The 21,552-nt window shown below is 41.7% G+C and overlaps 1 protein-coding gene across 4 annotated transcripts; it reads right to left on the reverse strand.

Moving 5' to 3' along the window:
• Positions 1-1,990: 1,990 nt before the first annotated feature.
• LOC130910390 (hepatic lectin-like) lies at positions 1,991-20,872 on the reverse strand. 4 transcript variants are annotated; one of them, XM_057827633.1, is made up of 7 exons: positions 20,776-20,872; positions 20,620-20,688; positions 16,106-16,204; positions 12,217-12,303; positions 11,915-12,066; positions 3,113-3,237; positions 1,991-3,030 (listed from the first exon to the last, which is right to left on the reverse strand). In XM_057827633.1, the coding sequence occupies exons 1-7, from the start codon at positions 20,834-20,836 to the stop codon at positions 2,862-2,864; spliced, it is 762 nt and encodes a 253-aa protein (XP_057683616.1). In that variant the 5' UTR covers positions 20,837-20,872; the 3' UTR covers positions 1,991-2,861. The 4 variants fall into 4 exon arrangements, with proteins under 4 accessions (XP_057683616.1, XP_057683615.1, XP_057683613.1 ...); XM_057827632.1 differs by having other exon boundaries at positions 20,620-20,694; XM_057827630.1 differs by having other exon boundaries at positions 11,915-12,063; positions 20,620-20,862.
• Positions 20,873-21,552: the final 680 nt, after the last annotated feature.

Genomic DNA, 21,552 nt, shown 5'->3' on the forward strand with positions numbered 1-21,552 from the left:
GTCAACTTGACTCGCCGAAATGCCGAAATTGCAAGAAAAGCACGTAAACTCAAGAAAGCTGGGAAAATAGTCAACACCTGGGTCTCGGATTACAGGATCCTTGTCAAGATACAAGATATGAAGATTAAAGCTGTTAGGAGTCTTGACCAACTGACCTCACTTGAAAATTAATGATGACATCTGAAACCACACTTCTGGACCACAACTTCTACAATAGCTGGATAACTGCAAATACTACACAGCGGACCAGTATAACAACTCGTGGATGTGGATGGTAAGCTTAAACTTATCAACGGCAGGAGTCTCTACAAGAATCTTGAACACAGTAAGGATTATCTACTAAAGACAACAAAGGCTCTGACTTTAATTTGCACAGATATACAGTGCCTTGCAAAAGTATTCGGCCCCCTTGAACCTTGCAACCTTTCGCCACATTTCAGGCTTCAAACATAAAGATATAAAATTTTAATTTTTTTGTCAAGAATCAACAACAAGTGGGACACAATCGTGAAGTGGAACAAAATTTATTGGATAATTTAAACTTTTTTAACAAATAAAAAACTGAAAAGGGCGTGCAATATTATTCGGCCCCCTTGCGTTAATACTTTGTAGCGCCACCTTTCGCTCCAATTACAGCTGCAAGTCGCTTGGGGTATGTTTCTATCAGTTTTGCACATCGAGAGACTGACATTCTTGCCCATTCTTCCTTGCAAAACAGCTCGAGCTCTGTGAGGTTGGATGGAGAGTGTTTGTGAACAGCAGTCTTCAGCTCTTTCCACAGATTCTCGATTGGATTCAGGTCTGGACTTTGACTTGGCCATTCTAACACCTGGAAACGTTTATTTTTGAACCATTCCATTGTAGATTTGGCTTTATGTTTTGGATCATTGTCCTGTTGGAAGATAAATCTCCGTCCCAGTCTCAGGTGTTGTGCAGATACCAACAGGTTTTCTTCCAGAATGTTCCTGTATTTGGCTGCATCCATCTTCCCGTCAATTTTAACCATCTTCCCTGTCCCTGCTGAAGAAAAGCAGGCCCAAACCATGATGCTGCAACCACCATGTTTGACAGTGGGGATGGTGTGTTCAGGGTGATGAGCTGTGTTGCTTTTACGCCAAACATATGGTTTTGCATTGTGGCCAAAAAGTTCAATTTTGGTTTCATCTCACCAGAGCACCTTCTTCCACATGTTTGGTGTGTCTCCCAGGTGGCTTGTGGCAAACTTTAAACGAGACTTTTTGTGGATATCTTTGAGAAAAGGCTTTCTTCTTGCCACTCTTCCATAAAGGCCAGATTTGTGCAGTGTACGACTTATTGCTGTCCTATGGACAGACTCTCCCACCTCAGCTGTAGATCTCTGCAGTTCATCCAGAGTGATCATGGGCCTCTTGGCTTCATCTCTGATCAGTTTTCTCCTTGTTTGAGAAGAAAGTTTGGAAGGACGGCCGGGTCTTGGTAGATTTGCAGTGGACTGATGCGCCTTCCATTTCAATATGATGGCTTGCACAGTGCTCCTTGAGATGTTTAAAGCTTGGGAAATCTTTTTGTATCCAAATCCGGCTTTAAACTTCTCCACAACAGTATCTCGGACCTGCCTGGTGTGTTCCTTGGTTTTCATAATACTCTCTGCACTTTAAACAGAACCCTGAGACAATCACAGAGCAGGTGCATTTATACGGAGACTTGATTACACACAGGTGGATTCTATTTCTCATCATCGGTCATTTAGACAACATTGGATCATTCAGAGATCCTCACTGAACTTCTGGAGTGAGTTTGCTGCACTGAAAGTAAAGGGGCCGAATAATATTGCACGCCCCACTTTTCAGTTTTTTATTTGTTAAAAAAGTTTAAATTATCCAATAAATGTTGTTCCACTTCATGATTGTGTACCACTTGTTGTTGATTCTTGACAAAAAAATTAAATTTCATATCTTTATGTTTGAAGCCTGAAATGTGGCGAAAGGTTGCAAGATTCAAGGGGGCCGAATACTTTTGCAAGGCACTGTAACATGACACAAATAAATCGGGCATCTAAGGGGGAAGGGGGTGTTGCAATTATGATTGACAATCTCCTGGAATGTATTACAATTGAGCTCCCTATCCCCAATTGTAGAAAACATTATTATCTGCTGTGTCTACCGAGCTCCTGATTCAAATGTCCAGTTTACTGAGTATATGGAAAAGATACTGTATAAATGAATAATAAGCATGTTTTTTGCTGTGGAGACATTAATCTTGGGATAAAATATGTACAACATGTTGTTTGATTTTCCTCATACATTCATGTCTGATGAAACTGTTACAGTGATCCTTGTGTGCGCCAATTGTTGCCACCGTGTGCAACTTAGTAATGTATCCTTTTAAGAGACCTATAAGAAAAGCTGAGTCGCTACTCACACCAGCTTTGATAACACATAATCACTTTTGCCACACACATAGCCACAACAAAATGTTCCCACAGCAAACAGATGCAAAAATGTCAGGGACATGACAAAGCCATAACCTTGTACGCCCTGAAATTAATAGAGTTGCTTGACTGGACGCTGAGTCATTGTAAACCCAGATTGTTGATTGTGTCATTGTACAGTTTGTGGCCATCTGATGTATGTACCATGTCTGAATGTGCGTCTTTAGTTGTATGGGGGACGGGAAACTGATAAGCATATGCTTCCTCCCGTCTGCCTTTGTCTCCTTCTCCGGTTCCTTCGGGCAAATCATATCACATTTTGTAATTGTCAATGATTGTCAATGATACCGATGATGATGACAATAAATATTTCATTCATTCATTCTTGTGAAACTACATTCATTTGTTGTCTTTCTATGGAGTTTCATTAGTAATCGTAATCAGAGAGTTGTCATCCTTTATGGGGCTTTTCACAGATCCACTTGTGTGGAATGTCACAGGCTCTGTCGAACCAGCTCTGCAATTCGTTTGCAACGTCCTGGTCACCCATGTGTGCGCAGTCCTCGCCGTTGCTCTCACGCTGCCAATAGTCAGGGACCGATGGGGCCCAGAACGCCAAGCTGAGCGATACCAAAAATACCTTTTAAAAACAAGACCTGGAAGCATCCTGGGAATCATGTTGAGCATAAACGGAAGCAGAACCTGGGATTTAGAGGGGAGCCGTCCATCCACAGCCATTGACCCTCCTGCTGGGAGTCCGTCAGACCGATCCAATACTTGTCCTCTGGAGAGGTCTTTATGTCCCTCAGTCTTTGTGCCAAAAATCTCTAATGAAAGTCATAAATAATAATAATTTTGACCCTTAGAGGGCACTCATTTTACTGATTGGCTGCCACTGACAGCACGAGACGTCCAAACCATTTTGTCTGGAAGGGGCAAACAGGGTTGAAAGTGGCTCAAATTTCTTGTCGGAATTCCCTGACATAAATGTTGCCGCGGAGTTAGAATTTTTTATACATTTTGTCCTTTTTTGGGGGGGAAAACTTCCTAAAACCACTGAAATGCAAAGAAAACTGCTTTTGACATAGTAATACCTATAATGCACACTAGGCATCTGCCGGTTAATGGTTTCATGCAGGGCCGGCTCAGCCTATACGCATACTATGCAGCTGCTTAGGGCCCCTGACCACTAGGGGGCCCCCAATCTGGAAATTGTTTAATTTATATTCTATTTTGTTTACTACAGTTTGCTTTATCTGACTTTTGTGAGTTTTGATACTTGATTACAAGCTTAAAAAAATAAAAGTTCTTCCTTAACTTCTTTCTTTCCTCTTTTAGAAAAAGGTTTGGCGCTATCTACTGTAAGTACTGACAATCATTTGGGGTGAGAAGTGTGAAGTATGCAGTGCAACAAAATCTGATTAATATATAAAATATGGACGTATGGGTTGGATTGCATGTATGGGTTTCACAGTACACGGTGATGAAATGGTGGGCCAAAAATATGGGCCCCTTTGCATTATTTTGCCTAGGGCCCCCAAATGGCCTGGGCCGGCCCTGGTTTCATGGTTTACCATTGGATGAAAAAGTCACGGTTTCAAATCCACTAAAATTTTCCATCATACCGTACTGTTGAGGTAATTATCGAGGTTTGATTGATTAAATATTTGCTTGGTTGGTTGATTGAATATTTGCTTGTGCTCATATATACCATAAATAATACATATTGCCATATTTTTCTTACTTATATAACCAGTAAATGATTATTGCTTGCTATACCAGGTTGTAGTATAATGCTTAAGTGTTACAAAGAGTAAAAGAGGGTCGGGATGACAACTGTTTTGCTTCATGGCCGCATCATTGCGTAACTAGACCTTCCGAGGCATCTTCAGCACCTGGCGTCTGGACTTTCGTCTAGACCTTCGAGGACAATTTTCCATCCGAGGATATCTTCCATGGCCGCAGCGTTGCATAACTGAAGTGTCTGGATTATTTTGACTGTTTACATGATTGTTTTGACTGTTTACATGATTGTTTAAATAAGCTCTTGCTTCCACACGTGTATTCACTTAGTTCCACCTACATGCACACACATATCCAATCGAAAACCACATGGGTGTCTCCAGCTTGCTCTCCCCTCCCTCAGGGCGGCATCCATTTTTGTTTAGGACAAACCCCTAAATAAAATACCAAGGAGGATTTTTTCCTTTAGATCAATTTTGGTGACTCACGAGTCACATTTTGCTCTCCTTGGCCAAGAAAACTGAGTGTCTTCTCTCCTTATTTTTGGGTAATTTTACAATGTCTACCTAAGGATCTATTTTTGAACTTGACACGTACTACGGTATTAGCTATTTTTTATGTCCGAAAAATATAGCGAGAAATCTGTTGCTTGGAGTTGCAACGCTTGCCCCCAATTGTTGCTCTGTCCTGTGTCTGTCGGTGACACTACACCTGGGCTTTTCCCCCCTCATAAAAGACAAAGTTGCTAGTATGTAGGAGCATAAACGGAGTTTAAGGGGGGGGGGGCAGGAGGGCCAGGCCTACGTGTCATACAAAAAGGATTTCTAAAATTAAAACTTTTTAATGAAAAATAAAAATGAAAGTCTTCAAATGCAAATATTTGAGTCTCAAATATTTTTTCACATTCAAATTTTTTTTCTATGATTAAAATTAGTCTTTTTTGATTGAAGTGATTCTTCTTTTGAAAATATATATTTTTGTTTGAAGCAACTTATTTTTTGATTGAGTAATAAAGACGCAAATGTCCTGGCCAAAATGTGGCCCAAACGCAAAACAGCATTACTTCAATCAAAAAAGTTGCTTCAACCGAAAAAAATTGACTTCAATAAAAAAAAAAAATCGAAGAAAAATAGCATTTTTTTTAGTTTCAAATTTATTTACGTATTCACTTGTTTTTTTTTTTATTGAAGCGACTTTTTTTGATTGAAAATATATATTTTGATTGACGCAACTTTTTTTCGGGGGGAGGGGGGGGGTGTCGAATAATGAAGACACAAATCTACCTCCATATGGCTCCGCCCAGGGGATACAATTTTTGACTGGGGTAACCACATTGGCACGACACCGGCGGGCATACCATACACAATGGATGACAATCTTGGCGAAAAGTATAGCTGTCCTAAGCAGCCTGATTTAGAATTCCCCTCAAGAATGATGAAAAAACAAAAACAACGCTAATTTTCAACTTATTATTATAAATATTCTTTTAAGTTAATTTAATTGCTGACACTGCATTTGGGGTCATCAACATGTTGTGCCCCCCTGCTCCATAAGTCAAACTCCGCCTATGTGTAGGAGCACTTCCGCTACCGAAAAGAAACGGCCGTGACTTAGGCTACGTTCATACTACAGGTCTTAATGCACGAATCCGATTTTTTGTCATATCTGTTTTTTTGGCGTGCCCGTTCAGACTGCCTTTGTCCATTGAGACCGTTCAAGTATTACGCATTTGCACTAATTCGCAGTCCGACACGCGCTGAGCAAGACAACCCGCATGCGCAGAAGCATCAAAGCAAATGACCACACATGCTGGCTGTCATCCGTCATTCCAGGGATTTCATATTTTGCTTTTTAAAAAGCGGACACAAATAACAGACATAAATAATCCCAGTTTAGGCTTATATTCAAAGTATATGGATCGATAGCATGCACGCACTGTCCGTGCATGTAACACGCACATACGGGCAGTTTGCCCCGACTCTCGGCCGTGTAAGCAATATTGAAATATTGCTTATATGGAGCAGAGAGAGAACCGATCATTCTCAGGCTTATCCTCAACCCATTTTTATTTTTTTTATGACTGTTGTCAAGTCCGACCCTTCCTAAAAAGCTGTGTTCAAGGCAAGCTAGGCGCTAATCACGCACAGCTGCAACACTACCGTGACGTCTCTTCCGCTTTTTGATGACGTCATTGCTGCATGAATTCCGATTTGAGAGACTGGACAGTACAGACCGCCGCGACATTCTGGACATTCTGGAAAAATGTAGCCCAGATCGGATTTGGACCCAATACGAAAGTGACCCAGATCGGATTTGAAATGGTCCAGTTCTATGCGACTTGTCACGTTCAGACCATCAAGTTAATGCCTCACTCGAGTCGGAAAAACACGAAAAAATCGGATTCGTGCATTAAGACCTGTAGTATGAACGTAGCCTTAGAGGAGGAAGGACAGCAGGATCTCCAACATGATTTCACAATTACTGGAGCATCATTCGTCACTTTACACAAAATTAAAGGTAAGTAAACGCTGTCATGAATGTTTCCCATCAGCTACGAGAGTTCACTCTAGCGTGTTTAGTGTGTCTAGCGATGGTAAATACTATCGACACGTTTGCTGAGCGAAACAATGGCAGCGCCATTTTTGATATTTTCTGCTACGGACTTCCGGTTTAAACGGAACACCACCAAGTGTGGTTGGATTAGACCAGTGCTTCTCAATTATTTTCTGGTACGCACCCCCAAGGAAGACGTAAATACAGTATTATTAACAAATGTTAAAGTTGTATAATCATATAGCGAGAATAAGGAACGTCACTGACAAGCGCAGGCCCCCGCGAGTGGGCAGTGAGGGGAATAGGATAGTGCGCCTACACCGGTCGGAAAACGGCTTTCGAAAACGGCGCACAGCTCTTCTTCATCTCTTTTCTGTGTGCTCTTGCTTAGTTCAAAAATACTGCGCGCACTCTGAAAATGAGAGCCCCACTGCTACCCACTGAGTGGATGTGCAAGTACACTTTGTTCTAGTACGGCAAAAAAAAAAAAAAAAAACATGTTCCCAGAACTCACATGCGCCACCCCTGGCATCGCTCTGCGCCCCACTATTTGAGAAGTACTGGATTAGACAAAGTTTTAAACTGCAAAGTTAAATCAGAGGAAGCCACGGAGGAAAAAAAGGATTCAGCACGACGTAGCCGAAGCTACGGGACTTTCTGTGCTGTGCGAGTACCCCCCGGATGACCGAGCTTCTCACCCTATCTCTAAGGGAGAGCCCGGAGACCCTGTAGCTGTAAGTCCTTTTGGCTGCTTGTATCCACGATCTTGTTCTTTCAGTACATAGCTCGTGACCATAGGTTGGGGTAGGAACATTGATCGTCTGGTAAATCAAGGGCTTCGCCTTTTGGCTCAGCTCCTTCTTTACCAAAACGGACAGTACAGAGTCCGCATCACTGAAGACGCTGCACCAATCCGCCTGTTGATCTCCCGCTCCCTCCTACCCTCACTTGTGAACACGACCCCAAGATACTTGAACTCCTCCAGTATCTCATACCCCGACCCAGAGAGGGCACACCACCTTTTTCCGACTGAAGACCATGGTCTTGAATTTGGAGGTGCTGATGTTCATTAAACAAACCTGCAGAACGGCCTTCTTTTACCTGCGCAACATTGCCAAAATTAGAAATATTTTATCTAAAAGCGATGCAGAAAAATTAATTCACGCGTTCGTTACATCGAGATTGGATTACTGTAACTCCCTACTTGCAGCTTGTCCTAAAAGTTCTATAAAAGGTCTTCAGCTTGTCCAAAACGCAGCAGCAAGACTTTTAAAAGGAACCAATTGAAGAGAGCACATCACCCCTGTGCTCCAGGCCCTTCACTGGCTTCCAGTCGAGTTTAGAATTAAATTTTAAATCCTTCTTCTTACATTTAAGACCATTAATGGGTTGGGGCCATCTTACTCTCACTGATGCTCTGGTTCCATACCGCCCCAACAGAACACTCCGCTCTCAGAATGCAGGTCTACTGGTAGTTTCCAGGGTTTCTAAAAGTACTGTCGGAGCTAGAGCCTTTAGCCACCAAGCCCTGTTTTATGGAATCAGCTTCCAGCTAATATTAAAGAAGCCGAGACAGTCTGCACATTTAAGAGTAGATTAAAAACGTTCCTATTCAACAAAGCTTATGGTCAGGCTAGTTGAAGTCGGAGTAGACTCAAAGTTTAGTCTAAACTGCACTAGAAGCTGTAAAGCTGGGGGAAGTCCAGCCACTGAGTTCTATCTCCTTTTTCTCACTCTACCTACCACTTATCTTACTTTATTTCTATTTTCCAATGTTAATATCTAGTTGTCTAGTCTCTTCATCACTAGTCACCCGGTGTCCCCTTTCCCCCCTCCCCTCTGTGGCAGGGCTATTTTTCAGCTGCAGACTCCTGACTGTCCGGACCCCAAGCTGGATGGACGTCCTCGTTGCTACCCCCGTATCATCTGGCTAAATGGACCGCTTCTTGTTCCTTTACTCCACTGCATCTTTACGAACTGTAACTTTGCCTGCTAATTCCCATTAGCGGTCCTGGGGCTTCCTGTCTATCTGTCCTGGGAGTGGATCTCTCCTGACTGTGGTACTCCCCAAGGTTTCTCGTTTTCTCCCGAAGACTCTGGAGTTTTTGGAGTTTTTCCTTGCCGACATGTAGGGTCTAAGGATGGGGGAAACCCAGGACTTGAATTTATTTATTCATCTTTGTTGCTTCATTTGCTGTTTCTGATTGTGTATCATATTGTCTCTGCAAAGCCCTTTGATACAACGTTGTTGTGATCCAGGGCTATACAAATAAAACTGAATTGAATTGAATTCATCCCGACCACTTCACACTCGGCTGCGAACGGCTCCAGTGAGAGTTGGAGATCGTTGCTTAATGAAGCCAACAGTACCACATCATCTGCAAAAAGCAGAGATGCAATGCTGAGGCCACCAAACTGGACCCCCTCAATGCTTCAGCTGCGCCTCAAAATTCTGTCCATAAAGTTATGAACAGAATCAGCGACAAAGGGCAACCTTGGCAGAGTCCAACACTCACTGGGAACGAATCCGACTTACTGCCAGCTTTGCGGACCAAACTCTGGCTCCAGTTGTACAGGGACCGAAAAGCCCTTACCAAGACGCTCGGTACCCTGTACTCCCGGAGTACCCCCACAGGACTACCCGAGGGACATGTTTGAAATCCTCTTCCAAATCCACCGAACACATGTAGACCGGTTGGGCAAACTCCCATGCACCCTCGAGGACCCTGCCGAGGGTGTGGAGCTGGTCCACTGCCGGGATGAAAACCACACCGCTCCTCCTGAATCTGAGTTTCGACTTCGCAATGGACCCTCCTCTCCAGCACCCCTAAATAGACTTGATCAACGAGGCTGAGGATTTTGATCACTCTGCAATCATTTCCTTGTATCACCATTCCCCTGTGTCTATCTGCCCTACCTTAAAGTGCATGTGACACGAAAAAGCATGTTTATTTCATAATACACGCGGTATTTTCTGCTCCTGAATGATATGGACTGTGATTGCTATATTTATTTAGTTTTTTTAATCCTGCGCCATGAAAATCAGTAACTTCCAGCAACAGTCTCAAGTTGAGAAAGAGGGCGCTGTGACGTGTACGGAGGAAGGAGTCCTCTTCACTATACAGCCGTACTGTTGTATGAGAAGGACTAAGGATTCAGCTGATTTTGCGAATTATTACGTTTATTTTTCGCATCACGCCAGCCAAACGGCTGCAGAAAAATCTTGTTGTATGAGGGAGAAGCGTGTGCGCCTTTTTGGGGTTTCAAAAGGTTCCCGTTCACCGGTGGATATTGGCCAAAACAAAACCTACTACTGTGGGACCATTGGACTCACGAGGAAGTGAGTAAACATCGTGTTCTGTATTATGTCAAATATTGGGATCATTTTAATATGTAGGTGGCTTGCATTTTATGGCTGACATGATCCTTGTCCCCTCGGCCGACGACTGGCGGCTTGTCGCACATCCCCACGCCGGGAGAGCACTATACTCGGCTTACTGCCCTCTTTATGTGCCCGGTGTTCTGTCAAATTTTCCGACCGATCAGAAATTGCAACTTTGTGTTTAAAAATAGCCGTGAATACAGTGATTACATAGTAAACACTACAAACTTTCTTTAAATAAAGGACTACTTACGTTTGATCATGGATGGTCATGTAAAAAGCTCTCCTTATACACATTAGCTGCACGTGTTAGCTGCACAACAACTGGAGCCCCCCTTCTCCACTGAGTTATTAAGTTAAGCATTATTTTTCCATATTCTTGGTTACCATTTGGCTTGCCTGGCACGGCCAGACTGTTCTCCTTGTATTTTTCAAACACTGAGAGAAAAATCTGGGACCCAGCCCATTAACAGCCTCTCGAGCAGGTACAAAATCAATCGACAAATCAGATTCGTTTATTTGCGTGACGTGCTCTTAACGAGCAACGTCACTCTTGCGCGTCGAAAGTCGTCTCCACAACAACACAGATGGTGAACAGGAGAGCCGAGAATATGTTCCAATCCACGGTAAAATCAGTTTTAAATTACCAAAAACACATCAGCACGAGTCATTGACAACAGTCTGCGCTAGCCATGTTGAATAAAATCCTCTCTCTTCGTATGTTTACTTCCGCGCGCAAATCCCTTGTCCTGCCCTCGTCGTTTACTAACGCTGATTGGTCCACTCCGCTGTCTGTTTGCTGTGGTTTGATCCGCCCTGGAAATTGTATCCGCTGAATGGTGGCCAGACTTAATAGCTGGAACAGCGGTGAGTCTGGTGTACCAGGCAACCATTTGGCAGCGACACGCTCCTCCGACGTTGGCCAGTTTGTTAAGCGGTCATTGTCCAGCTGCTTCCCCGGCGAGCTCTCCTGTCCGTAGTAGCAGGGGAACGAGTTGTAAATTGCTCTCCGCCGGGCGGGTTGGCGATCGGCGAAGACAAAGGACAACCCAGCCGTCATGTGAAATGATCCGGGCTAGTTATGTGTGATTTTCCGCTTCGAAGACTTTGAAACATCACTCGGTTCGGGTTAGCATGTCAGCTAGCTGTCATGTCTCTTGGTTTGTTTACATTCTCCGAAGCCAGGGAAGGGAAATGACATCAGCACGATTTAGGTGGCATAAAATATTGTTCGGGAGGTGCGACGGTAAAGGTGAAGTCGACAGTTTTGACCATTATGGAGTAATTTTGCCATGTCGTCCTGAATAAATAATAAATTATTATTTCATATTCCATTTAGTACAAGACTTATTTGTCATGACCATGCCATTTATTTAGCTATTGGGGAAAAATACTTGGATAAAAAGAATATTCTGTAAAAATATTGAACTAGAGAGACTGAAACAATGACATTTTGCGGCTCTCTTCATCGTGTTTTCCTCGTTGTGAATAATTCTCCTTCAATGGGCGGCATACTAAATCAGATGAAATCGTGACTCCGCTGACGTCATCTACCTGTTGGGGACGCTAGAGCCCTATAATGGTAGGCGTAACTAACAGGCAGATTAAAAGACTAATTTCTCGTCATCTGCGCTTTGCTAAATTGTCATATATAGTCGAATCGTCTCAAAATATGATTCTAATTCACACAATAATCCTATTTAAGGCCTTTTTTTCTCCTGTCGTACGCACTTTAAATCCTCTTCTCTACAGTTGCTTTTTCTCGTTTCACCCAAAAAGTGTGTTAACATATTTTTGGGGAAATGTAGGTGCAGCGGTCGTCGCACCTGCTTGTTGTAGCTGTCAATCTTCACCAGATCGCCGGAGCTGTGAGTGCAAAATCTTCGACTGTCCTCCCAAGTCAAAGCAGCTCGAGAGAAATAGTAGCAGCTTTCTCCGTTAGGCTCCCAGTAATCGTCGCATTTCGTGCCCGTGCCTTCTTGGAGGACAAGACAATATTTTTGTGGGTAAGCTATAGTTAGTTAACTTAGCAGCATAATGTTAGTTTTTTTTGTTTGTTTGTTTTGTTTTGCTAACATGAAGGCGAAAGACTCGTTCGACTTTTTTTTTTTTTTTTTTTTTTACTCACTTTGGCTGGTGGACCCATTGGCTTTCAGCGCCTCATAATCAGCCTTCAGTTTTTGGAACATCCTGTTAATCTGAATTTTCTCGTATTCTGCGAAACATGAAGTAACAGTGGATATATAGCTGTTATTTTCAGACTATAAAACACTACTTTTTTCCTTCATTTTGAATCCCGTGGTTTATAATCCAGTGCCGCTTATTTGTTAATTCATTTGGGTTAGTAGGTAACACTTTATTTGACAGCGGCGTCATAAGACTGTCGTAAAACAGACATAATTATGACATGACACAATCATGGGCATTACTGAATGCTTATGACAGATGTCATTAAGTGTCATCCGGCAAATTACAGTGGTAGGAAAAAGTACCTGAACCTTTTGTAATTCCTCACATTTCTGCATAAAATCGCCATCAAATTTGTTTTGATCTTTGTCAAAAACCACACGGATGAAAAAACTGTCTGCTTTAACTAAAACCACCCAAACATTTATAGGTTTTCATATTTTAATGAGGATAGTATACTAAGTAGTAACAATGACAAAAGGGGGAAAATAAGTAAGTGAACCTTCACATTTAATATTTTGTGCCCCCTGCCCTCCCCTTTTGGCAGCAATAACTTCAAACTTCTTGTAGCTGCAGATCAGTCTGACACATTGATAAGGACTAATCTTGGCCCAGTCTTCTCTACAAAACTGCTGTAGTTCACTCAAATCCCTGGTATGTCCGTCATTAATCGCTGTCTTTAGGTCATACCACAACATCTCAATGGGGTTCAAATCTGAACTTTGACTTGACCCCTCCAGAATGTGTATTTTGTTCTTCTGAAACCATGCTGAAGTTGATTTAGATCTGTGTTTTTGATCATCGTCATGTTGCAGCATCCATCTTCATTTTATCTTCAACTGTCTGACCGACGGCCTCAGTTTTTCCTGCAAAACATCCTGATACATTTTTTAATTCATACTTTCATTAATGATTGCAAGTTGTCCAGGCACTGATGTAGCAAAACAGCCCCGAATGATGATGCTCCCTCCACAATGCTTTACGGTGGGAATGAGGTGTTGATTTTGGTGACCAGTTCCAATTTTTCTCCACACATGACGTTATGTGTTACTCCCAAACAATTAAACATTGGTTTCATCAGTCCAAAAATATTTTGCCAAAACCTCCATGGAGGGTACAAGTGTCTTTTTGTGAACATTTAACGAGCAACCGTGTTTTTTTTGGACAGCAGTGGCTTCCTCTGTGGAGTCCGCCGATAAACACCATTCTTGGCCATAGTTTTACATATAATTGATGTGTGCACAGAGATAAAGGGCTGTGCCAGTGATTTCTGTAAGTCTTCAGCAGACACTTTAGTGGTTCTTTTTTACCTCTCCGAGTATTCTGCGCTGAACTCTTGCCGTCTTGCCGTTGGTGGAGGCCACTCCTTGGAAGAGAGGCAACAGTGCCAAACTCTCTCCATTCGTAGACAACTTCTCTGACTGACGATTGATGAACATCCAGACTTTTAGAGATGTTTTTTTATCCTTTCCCAGCTTTATACAAATCAATAATCCTTGATCGCAGGTCTTCAGACAGTTCTTTTGACCGTTTCGTGATGCACATCAGACAATACTTCTCATCAAGACATTTCCTACCAGGTGTGTGTTTTATACTGGGCAGTGCAGCTTCAAACCACTCATCAGTGATCGGCCACACACCTGACTTACAATTTTTGCTAAAAATTGGTTTCAATTGCTCGATAAGTCTCCTTAGGCAGAGAGTTCACTTATTTTCCCCCTTCTGTCATTGTTTGCATGCTATCCGCATGAAAATATGAAAACCTAGAAATGTTTTTCTGGCTTTAGTTCAAGCAGACACTGCATTTTCATCTGTGTGATTTTGACAAAGATATTTATGTCCAGCTTGGATCTTTTACATCCTTTCAAAAGTGAGATAATTTGCTGGATAACACAAAATGACAGCATAAGCATTTACTAATGCTCATGGCAGTGTCATGTCATGTCTAATGATAGTTTTATGGCGCCACTGTCGAATAAAGTGTTACCGGTTAATATCTTTTGGTGTAAATATGCCATAATACAGAGAGGACAGCTGCGGTTTATAGTCAAGGGCGGCTTATCTATGAACAAATGCCGTTTTCGTGCCAAATTTTGTGGGTGGCGGCTTATAGTCAGGTGCCCCTTATAGTGCGAAAATTACGGTATATACAGTGCCTTGCAAAAGTATTCGGCCCCCTTGAACCTTGCAACCTTTCGCCACATTTCAGGCTTCAAACATAAAGATATAAAATTTTAATTTTTTGTCAAGAATCAACAACAAGTGGGACACAATCGTGAAGTGGAACAACATTTATTGGATAATTTAAACTTTTTTAACAAATAAAAAACTGAAAAGTGGGGCGTGCAATATTATTCGGCCCCCTTGCGTTAATACTTTGTAGCGCCACCTTTTGCTCCAATTACAGCTGCAAGTCGCTTGGGGTATGTTTCCATCAGTTTTGCACATCGAGAGACTGACATTCTTGCCCATTCTGCCTTGCAAAACAGCTCGAGCTCAGTGAGGTTGGATGGAGAGTGTTTGTGAACAGCAGTCTTCAGCTCTTTCCACAGATTCTCGATTGGATTCAGGTCTGGACTTTGACTTGGCCATTCTAACACCTGGATACGTTTATTTTTGAACCATTCCATTGTAGATTTGGCTTTATGTTTTGGATCATTGTCCTGTTGGAAGATAAATCTCCGTCCCAGTCTCAGGTCTTGTGCAGATACCAACAGGTTTTCTTCCAGAATGTTCCTGTATTTGGCTGCATCCATCTTCCCGTCAATTTTAACCATCTTCCCTGTCCCTGCTGAAGAAAAGCAGGCCCAAACCATGATGCTGCCACCACCATGTTTGACAGTGGGGATGGTGTGTTCAGGGTGATGAGCTGTGTTGCTTTTACGCCAAACATATCGTTTTGCATTGTGGCCAAAAAGTTCAATTTTGGTTTCATCTGACCAGAGCACCTTCTTCCACATGTTTGGTGTGTCTCCCAGGTGGCTTGTGGCAAACTTTAAACGAGACTTTTTATGGATATCTTTGAGAAATGGCTTTCTTCTTGCCACTCTTCCATAAAGGCCATATTTGTGCAGTGTACGACTGATTGTTGTCCTATGGACAGACTCTCCCACCTCAGCTGTAGATCTCTGCAGTTCATCCAGAGTGATCATGGGCCTCTTGGCTGCATCTCTGATCAGTTTTCTCCTTGTTTGAGAAGAAAGTTTGGAAGGACGGCCGGGTCTTGGTAGATTTGCAGTGGTCTGATGCTCCTTCCATTTCAATATGATGGCTTGCACAGTGCTCCTTGAGATGTTTAAAGCTTGGGAAATCTTTTAGAATCCAAATCCGGCTTTAAACTTCTCCACAACAGCATTTCGGACCTGCCTGGTGTGTTCCTTGGTTTTCATAATGGTTTCTGCACTTTAAACAGAACCCTGAGACTATCACAGAGCAGGTGCATTTATACGGAGACTTGATTATACACAGGTGGATTCTATTTATCATCATCGGCCATTTAGGACAACATTGGATCATTCAGAGATCCTCACTGAACTTCTGGAGTTAGTTTGCTGCACTGAAAGTAAAGGGGCCGAATAATATTGCACGCCGCACTTTTCAGTTTTTTATTTGTTAAAAAAGTTTAAATTATCCAATAAATGTTGTTCCACTTCACGATTGTGTCCCACTTGATGTTGATTCTTGACAAAAAAATTAAATTTCATATCTTTATGTTTGAAGCCTGAAATGTGGCGAAAGGTTGCAAGATTCAAGGGGGCCGAATACTTTTGCAAGGCACTGTATAAAGCGTCTTACGGTGCAAAACTGCTGGAAAAACAAAAATAACTCACCTATCCAACGACCAGCTGCGAACGCTAAGAGCAGAAGAATGCCCAAAGCTACTAAGGCCTTTGTCTCTTCTGTCAACTTTGACCCTCCCAGCTTGTCTCCTGTGATAAGGCATGCAATATACACACACTGTTGTATGAAGTGCTTGGAGACTCCTTTCAGTGAAAGACTCTACTGTGTATAAATAAGCTTTACTTCACTTTACATACAAAAATACTCAACTGTACACTGAACGACACTCTCAGACTTTAAAATACTTCAATTGGCAGCAATGGTGTTCCACAGAGATTACTTTTACATCCCTTTGTCTTTATGTATAGCACAGGTGGGTAGTAAAGTGTTACATTTACTCCGTTACATTTACTTGAGTAACTTTTTGAGAAATATATATTATATATATATTAATATATAATATATATTCTTAGAGTAGTTTTACCACACATTATTTATAGTATTTCTATCTATAGTATTCTAAATATACAGTGGGGCAAATAAGTATTTAGTCAGCCACTAATTTTGCAAGTTCTCCCACTTGAAAACATTAGAGAGGCCTGTAATTGTCAACATGGGTAAACCTCAACCATGAGAGACAGAATGTGGGAAAAAAAAACAGAAAATCACATTGTTTGATTGATAAATAATTTATTTGGAAATCATGGTGGAAAATAAGTATTTGGTCAATACCAAAAGTTCATCACAATACTTTGTTATTGTTGGGTCTAAAACTCGTTCTTTAACTTATTTACTTATTTACCCAAGGCAAGCTGACAAAAGGCAGGGCACGGTGAGACAAAGTCAGAGAGTTGACATTTTTCAACCTGTTGGTTGGGAGAGCCAGGAGACATGTTCCGCGACCAATGTCTCATTAGAGTCTCTCTCTGAACTCTCCCGTGCTGCTAACTTTTATTGAGGGCTTGTTGATGAGCAGAATACAGTTACAACACTGTTTTCCAACGTGGCAGTATTCTAGTCATTGATTGAACAGTCACACTTCCTGATTAAATGACCTGAGCAGGCAAGATATCTTTGTTTTGAACACACATTTGCACTCAAAGTACTGTAGCTTGGTGGAAAAGTACTGAGACGTTGTGTGATGAATCAACATATGTGTGTGTATCCATTTATCAGCAGGATGTGAGCAATCACTGGTAAGCACATGATTAGGGCTAAAACGGTATTCTTCATAATAGCTTGGGAGTGCGCATATAATAGCTGTGGGAGAGCAAACTGGCATAATATATTTGGCATATAAAAACAAGCTTATCTTAAAGTTATGTATCCTTTGTTGGCAATAACGGAGGCCAAACGTTTTCTGTAACTCTTCACAAGCTTTTCACACACTGTTGCTGGTATTTTGGCCCGTTCCTCCATGCAGATCTCCTCTAGAGCAGTGATGTTTTGGGGCTGTCGTTGGGCAACACGGACTTTCAACTCCCTCTGCAGATTTTCTATGGGGTTGAGACCTGGAGACTGGCTAGGCCACTCCAGGACCTTGAAATGCTTCTTACGAAGCCACTCCTTTGTTGCCCTGGCTGTGTGTTTGGGATCATTGTCATGCTGAAAGACCCAGCCACGTCTCATCTTCAATGCCCTTGCTGATGGAAGGAGATTTTCATTCAATATCTCTCGATACATGGCCCCATTCATTCTTTCCTTTACACAGATCAGTCGTCCTGGTCCCTTTGCAGAAAAACAGCCCCAAAGTATGATGTTTCCACCCCCATGCTTCACAGTGGGTATGGTGCAATTCCGTATTCTTTTTCCTCCAAACAAGAGAACCTATGTTTCTACCAAAAAGTTCTATTTTGGTTTCATCTGACCATAACACATTTCCCAGTCCTCTTCTGGATCATCCAAATGCTCTTCAGTGATCCGCAGACGGGCCTGGAGGTGTACTTTCTTCAGCAGGGGGACACGTCGGGCAGTGCAGGATTTGAGTCCATGGCGGCGCATTGTGTTACTGATAGAAGCCTTTGTTACTGTGGTCCCAGCTCTCTGTAGGTCATTCACTAGGTCCCCCTGTGTGGTTCTGGGATTTTTGTTCCTCGTTCTTGCTATCATTTTGACGCCACGGGGTGAGGAGGGAGTTGAAAGTCGGTGTTGCCCAACGACAGCCCCAAAACATCACTGCTCTAGAGGAGATCTGCATGGAGGAATGGGCCAAAATACCAGCGACAGTGTGTGAAAAACTTGTGAAGAGTTACAGAAAACGTTTGGCCTCCGTTATTGCCTACAAAGGGTACATAACAAAGTATTGAGATGAACTTTTGGTATCGCCCAAATACTTATTTTCCACCATGATTTGCAAATAAATTCTTTAAAAATCAAACAATGTGATTTTCTGAGTTTTTTTCCACATTCTGTCTTTCATGGTTGAAGTTTACCCATGTTGACAATTACAGGCCTCTCTAATATTTTCAAGTGGGCGGAACTTGCACAATTAGTGGTTGACTAAATACTTATTTGCCCCACTGTATATGTATATGTATATGTATATATGTATATCCTTATGTCCTTATATACAGTATATCCTTATGTGGTACATTTTTGCATCGGGAGCAAATTCTTTTACTCTTTTTCCGTAGGTACTTGTGCTTTTGCTAAAATAATTTTTGCACCTGTATCTGTACTTAAGTAAAAAAAAAAAAAAAAAGTGTGCGCTTCATCCACCACTGTAATTTTGTGACCTTGTGAAAATGTATGACAGGTATCTGGGCCTAAACACGACTGCAGTGAAATATTACACGTTAGGCCTGGCTGCCTGCTGGGAACAGGAAACGCCCTCTTTTACTAGACAGGCTCCAAGGGGAAAAAAAATCAATTTACCTCAAACCTGCGTCAGAGGAACCGTAAGATGTGTTCAGGTGCCTGATGAAAAATTTTGAGGTTTCGTTGAAGCAGAGGGATCCAAATAGGAAAGTGATAATGACTCACCAAAATTTGCAGATACATGCCGCTTGGCGTAAATTTGAATAATGTTTCAACCATGCAAAAAACCATAACAAAATGGCTCAACATCTCCCCCTCGAATTTTTCAAAAGGGCCTCTCGTATTTTTTTTTTTTAATGTAGAGCGATCAAAATTAGGGAGTCGATACCTAGTACAAAACTACACCAAAACGTTTCTTGGACCCATATCTCAAACCCAACAGGAAATTGCGTGTTTTGGGATTGAATGTGAAAAAAATATTTGTGATTTTAGTCTATTTACAGGGTGCACATTTGAGACATTCACAGGGTGCACATTTGAGACATTGGCTCAAAATTGGTGAGATTGTTCATGAGACATATGAGATCAAAATGGTGAGTTTTCATTCCAGGACCTGACCTGGGCTGGGTGCCAAAGTCGACCTTGTTTTTGGCAACATGCCAAATTCAGTAAATGACTAATAACTCCCTGATCCAAGGTTCAGTCTTTTTCATATGTGGCATGTATTAAAGGTATTCCAGCCTGAACACGACTGCATTGAAATATTACGCATTAGGTTTGGCGCCCGCTGCTGGGAATACAAAACGCCATGTGTCCAGGTGCCTGATGAAAAATTTTGAGGATTCATTGAAGCAGAGGGCTCCAAACAGGAAAGTGAAAATGACTGTCGCCATGTTGCCTCACCACAAATTTTGAACGGTCATAACTTGGCAGATATACAACATATCTGTGCCAAACTTGATGTGGTTGATGAGTGTCCTACCCTGAAGGGTCCTGTAGGGATCATTTGCATCAAACCTTACCCTACTAACGCAGCTTATAGAGCCATGAAATTTGGCACATTGCTCGAATTGGCCCAATTAGAGGATTCATTTTGGTTTTGAATAAGGGTGTGACTTTGCAGCTGAGTAGCGCCTCCTTTTTTTGTAGAACCCTCTTCAAAAGATTTTTTTTCACCTAGGTAATTGAATATATTTCTCATCTCAGGATATAGAAAAACATCTCAGCTATGCCCACAACACAAAATAAGGTTCCACACAAAAAAGTTTCAAGCACAGGTTAATTTTTCATCGGATGATAAGAGGGGCGATCTGCCACCACCTTGAGCTGCGTGCCGTATGAGTTGCGCAAAACTGCAAGGGCCCGTTTACTCATGCTTGCACGCCTAGTTTGTATTTGTTTGGCTTCATGTGGTGATGTAATATGGTATAGTACAGTAGAATAATAACAGTTCATATAAATAAATTTGTGCTTTGAAAAAAATTTAAAAAATAAAATCAAACATTTTAAGCAGTAACTCATAATATTACTCATTACTTGAGTATTCTTTTCGCCAAATACTTGTACTTAAGTACATTTTTTGAATGGCTACTATTACTTGAGTAATATTATTTTGAAGTTATGCTACTCTTGAGTAAAAATGTTGACTACACTGCCCACCTCTGCTGTACTGTCAACATTAATAAATAGGAAATTCTATATCTTTTATAAAACTCAAGAAATACATCAAATTTTAGCTACAAGTATGACATTTAGACTGTTGTAGTTCAAGTCGAACAGACTTTTACATTACGAGGAGACAACCTACCGTTCGTTGGCTTTGAATTCGATCGTGCCTCGCTGACTGAGGCGTAGTAATTTTCAGAAGATGATGAAGCTGCAGCTGTCCAACCAAATTTAGCCAGTTTGACAAATACAAGTACTAAATAGCACACGGGTCGTACTTTTCGTTTTCTGAACTCACCCCTTTTACCATTTCCCGATTTGGCAAAAACCTCCAAGTTGAAAACATCTGGTCTGGGCATTTTAGCGCTGTAAAGAAAGATCTTGACTGGACTTGATTTCCTTATGCAAACGCACATGAGGAAGATTTGCAATAATCATCAAAATCACTTTTTTTGGGAGTGTTCTGAGTTGCACTTCCTCTTTTGTATGTCTTTTTTAAAGGGAAGCGTAAGGTCAAATTGCCAGAAACAGAGACAAAAGTCAACATTTTCTTGTTTGCATCATTTTTATGTGCCACATTAAAGTTTCTAGAGACAGAAGTATAAAGTGAAAGGAGCTGATAATAGGTTGCTGAGATCCATTTGCTGCCGCACAATAAAGAAAACTAAAACAGGAACTTAACATGACAACAATTTATAATGATAAGTGACTAAAATGACGTCGTCGGTAACGAGGAGTACGAAGAAATGACGTGCCGATGCTGTGTAATATGTACTTTTCGAGCTCTAGTTTACAACCACTAGTCGACCTAACCAAGATGGCCGCCTGATACGTATTTTGTCATAAAAAGTTGAGGATAGACATCCAATGGTGTGGTGCGCAATCATCCTTCTGTTGTGAATTTCAATGAGTTTATCTCTAATGAGCTGCCAACCCTCCCACCTCAAATGGATTGGATGTCTAGCACTGTCAATGGCAGCCAATGCCAGGCAATGAGTTAATTTTTGAGTTTCCTGCTTTAAGTTTCAAGGAGTGTCTGTCCAAGCAATGATTGCAATTACAGTAAAGTGTTTGC

Source organism: Corythoichthys intestinalis, chromosome 22 (genome assembly GCF_030265065.1).
Source record: "Corythoichthys intestinalis isolate RoL2023-P3 chromosome 22, ASM3026506v1, whole genome shotgun sequence".
NCBI lineage: Eukaryota > Metazoa > Chordata > Actinopteri > Syngnathiformes > Syngnathidae > Corythoichthys > Corythoichthys intestinalis.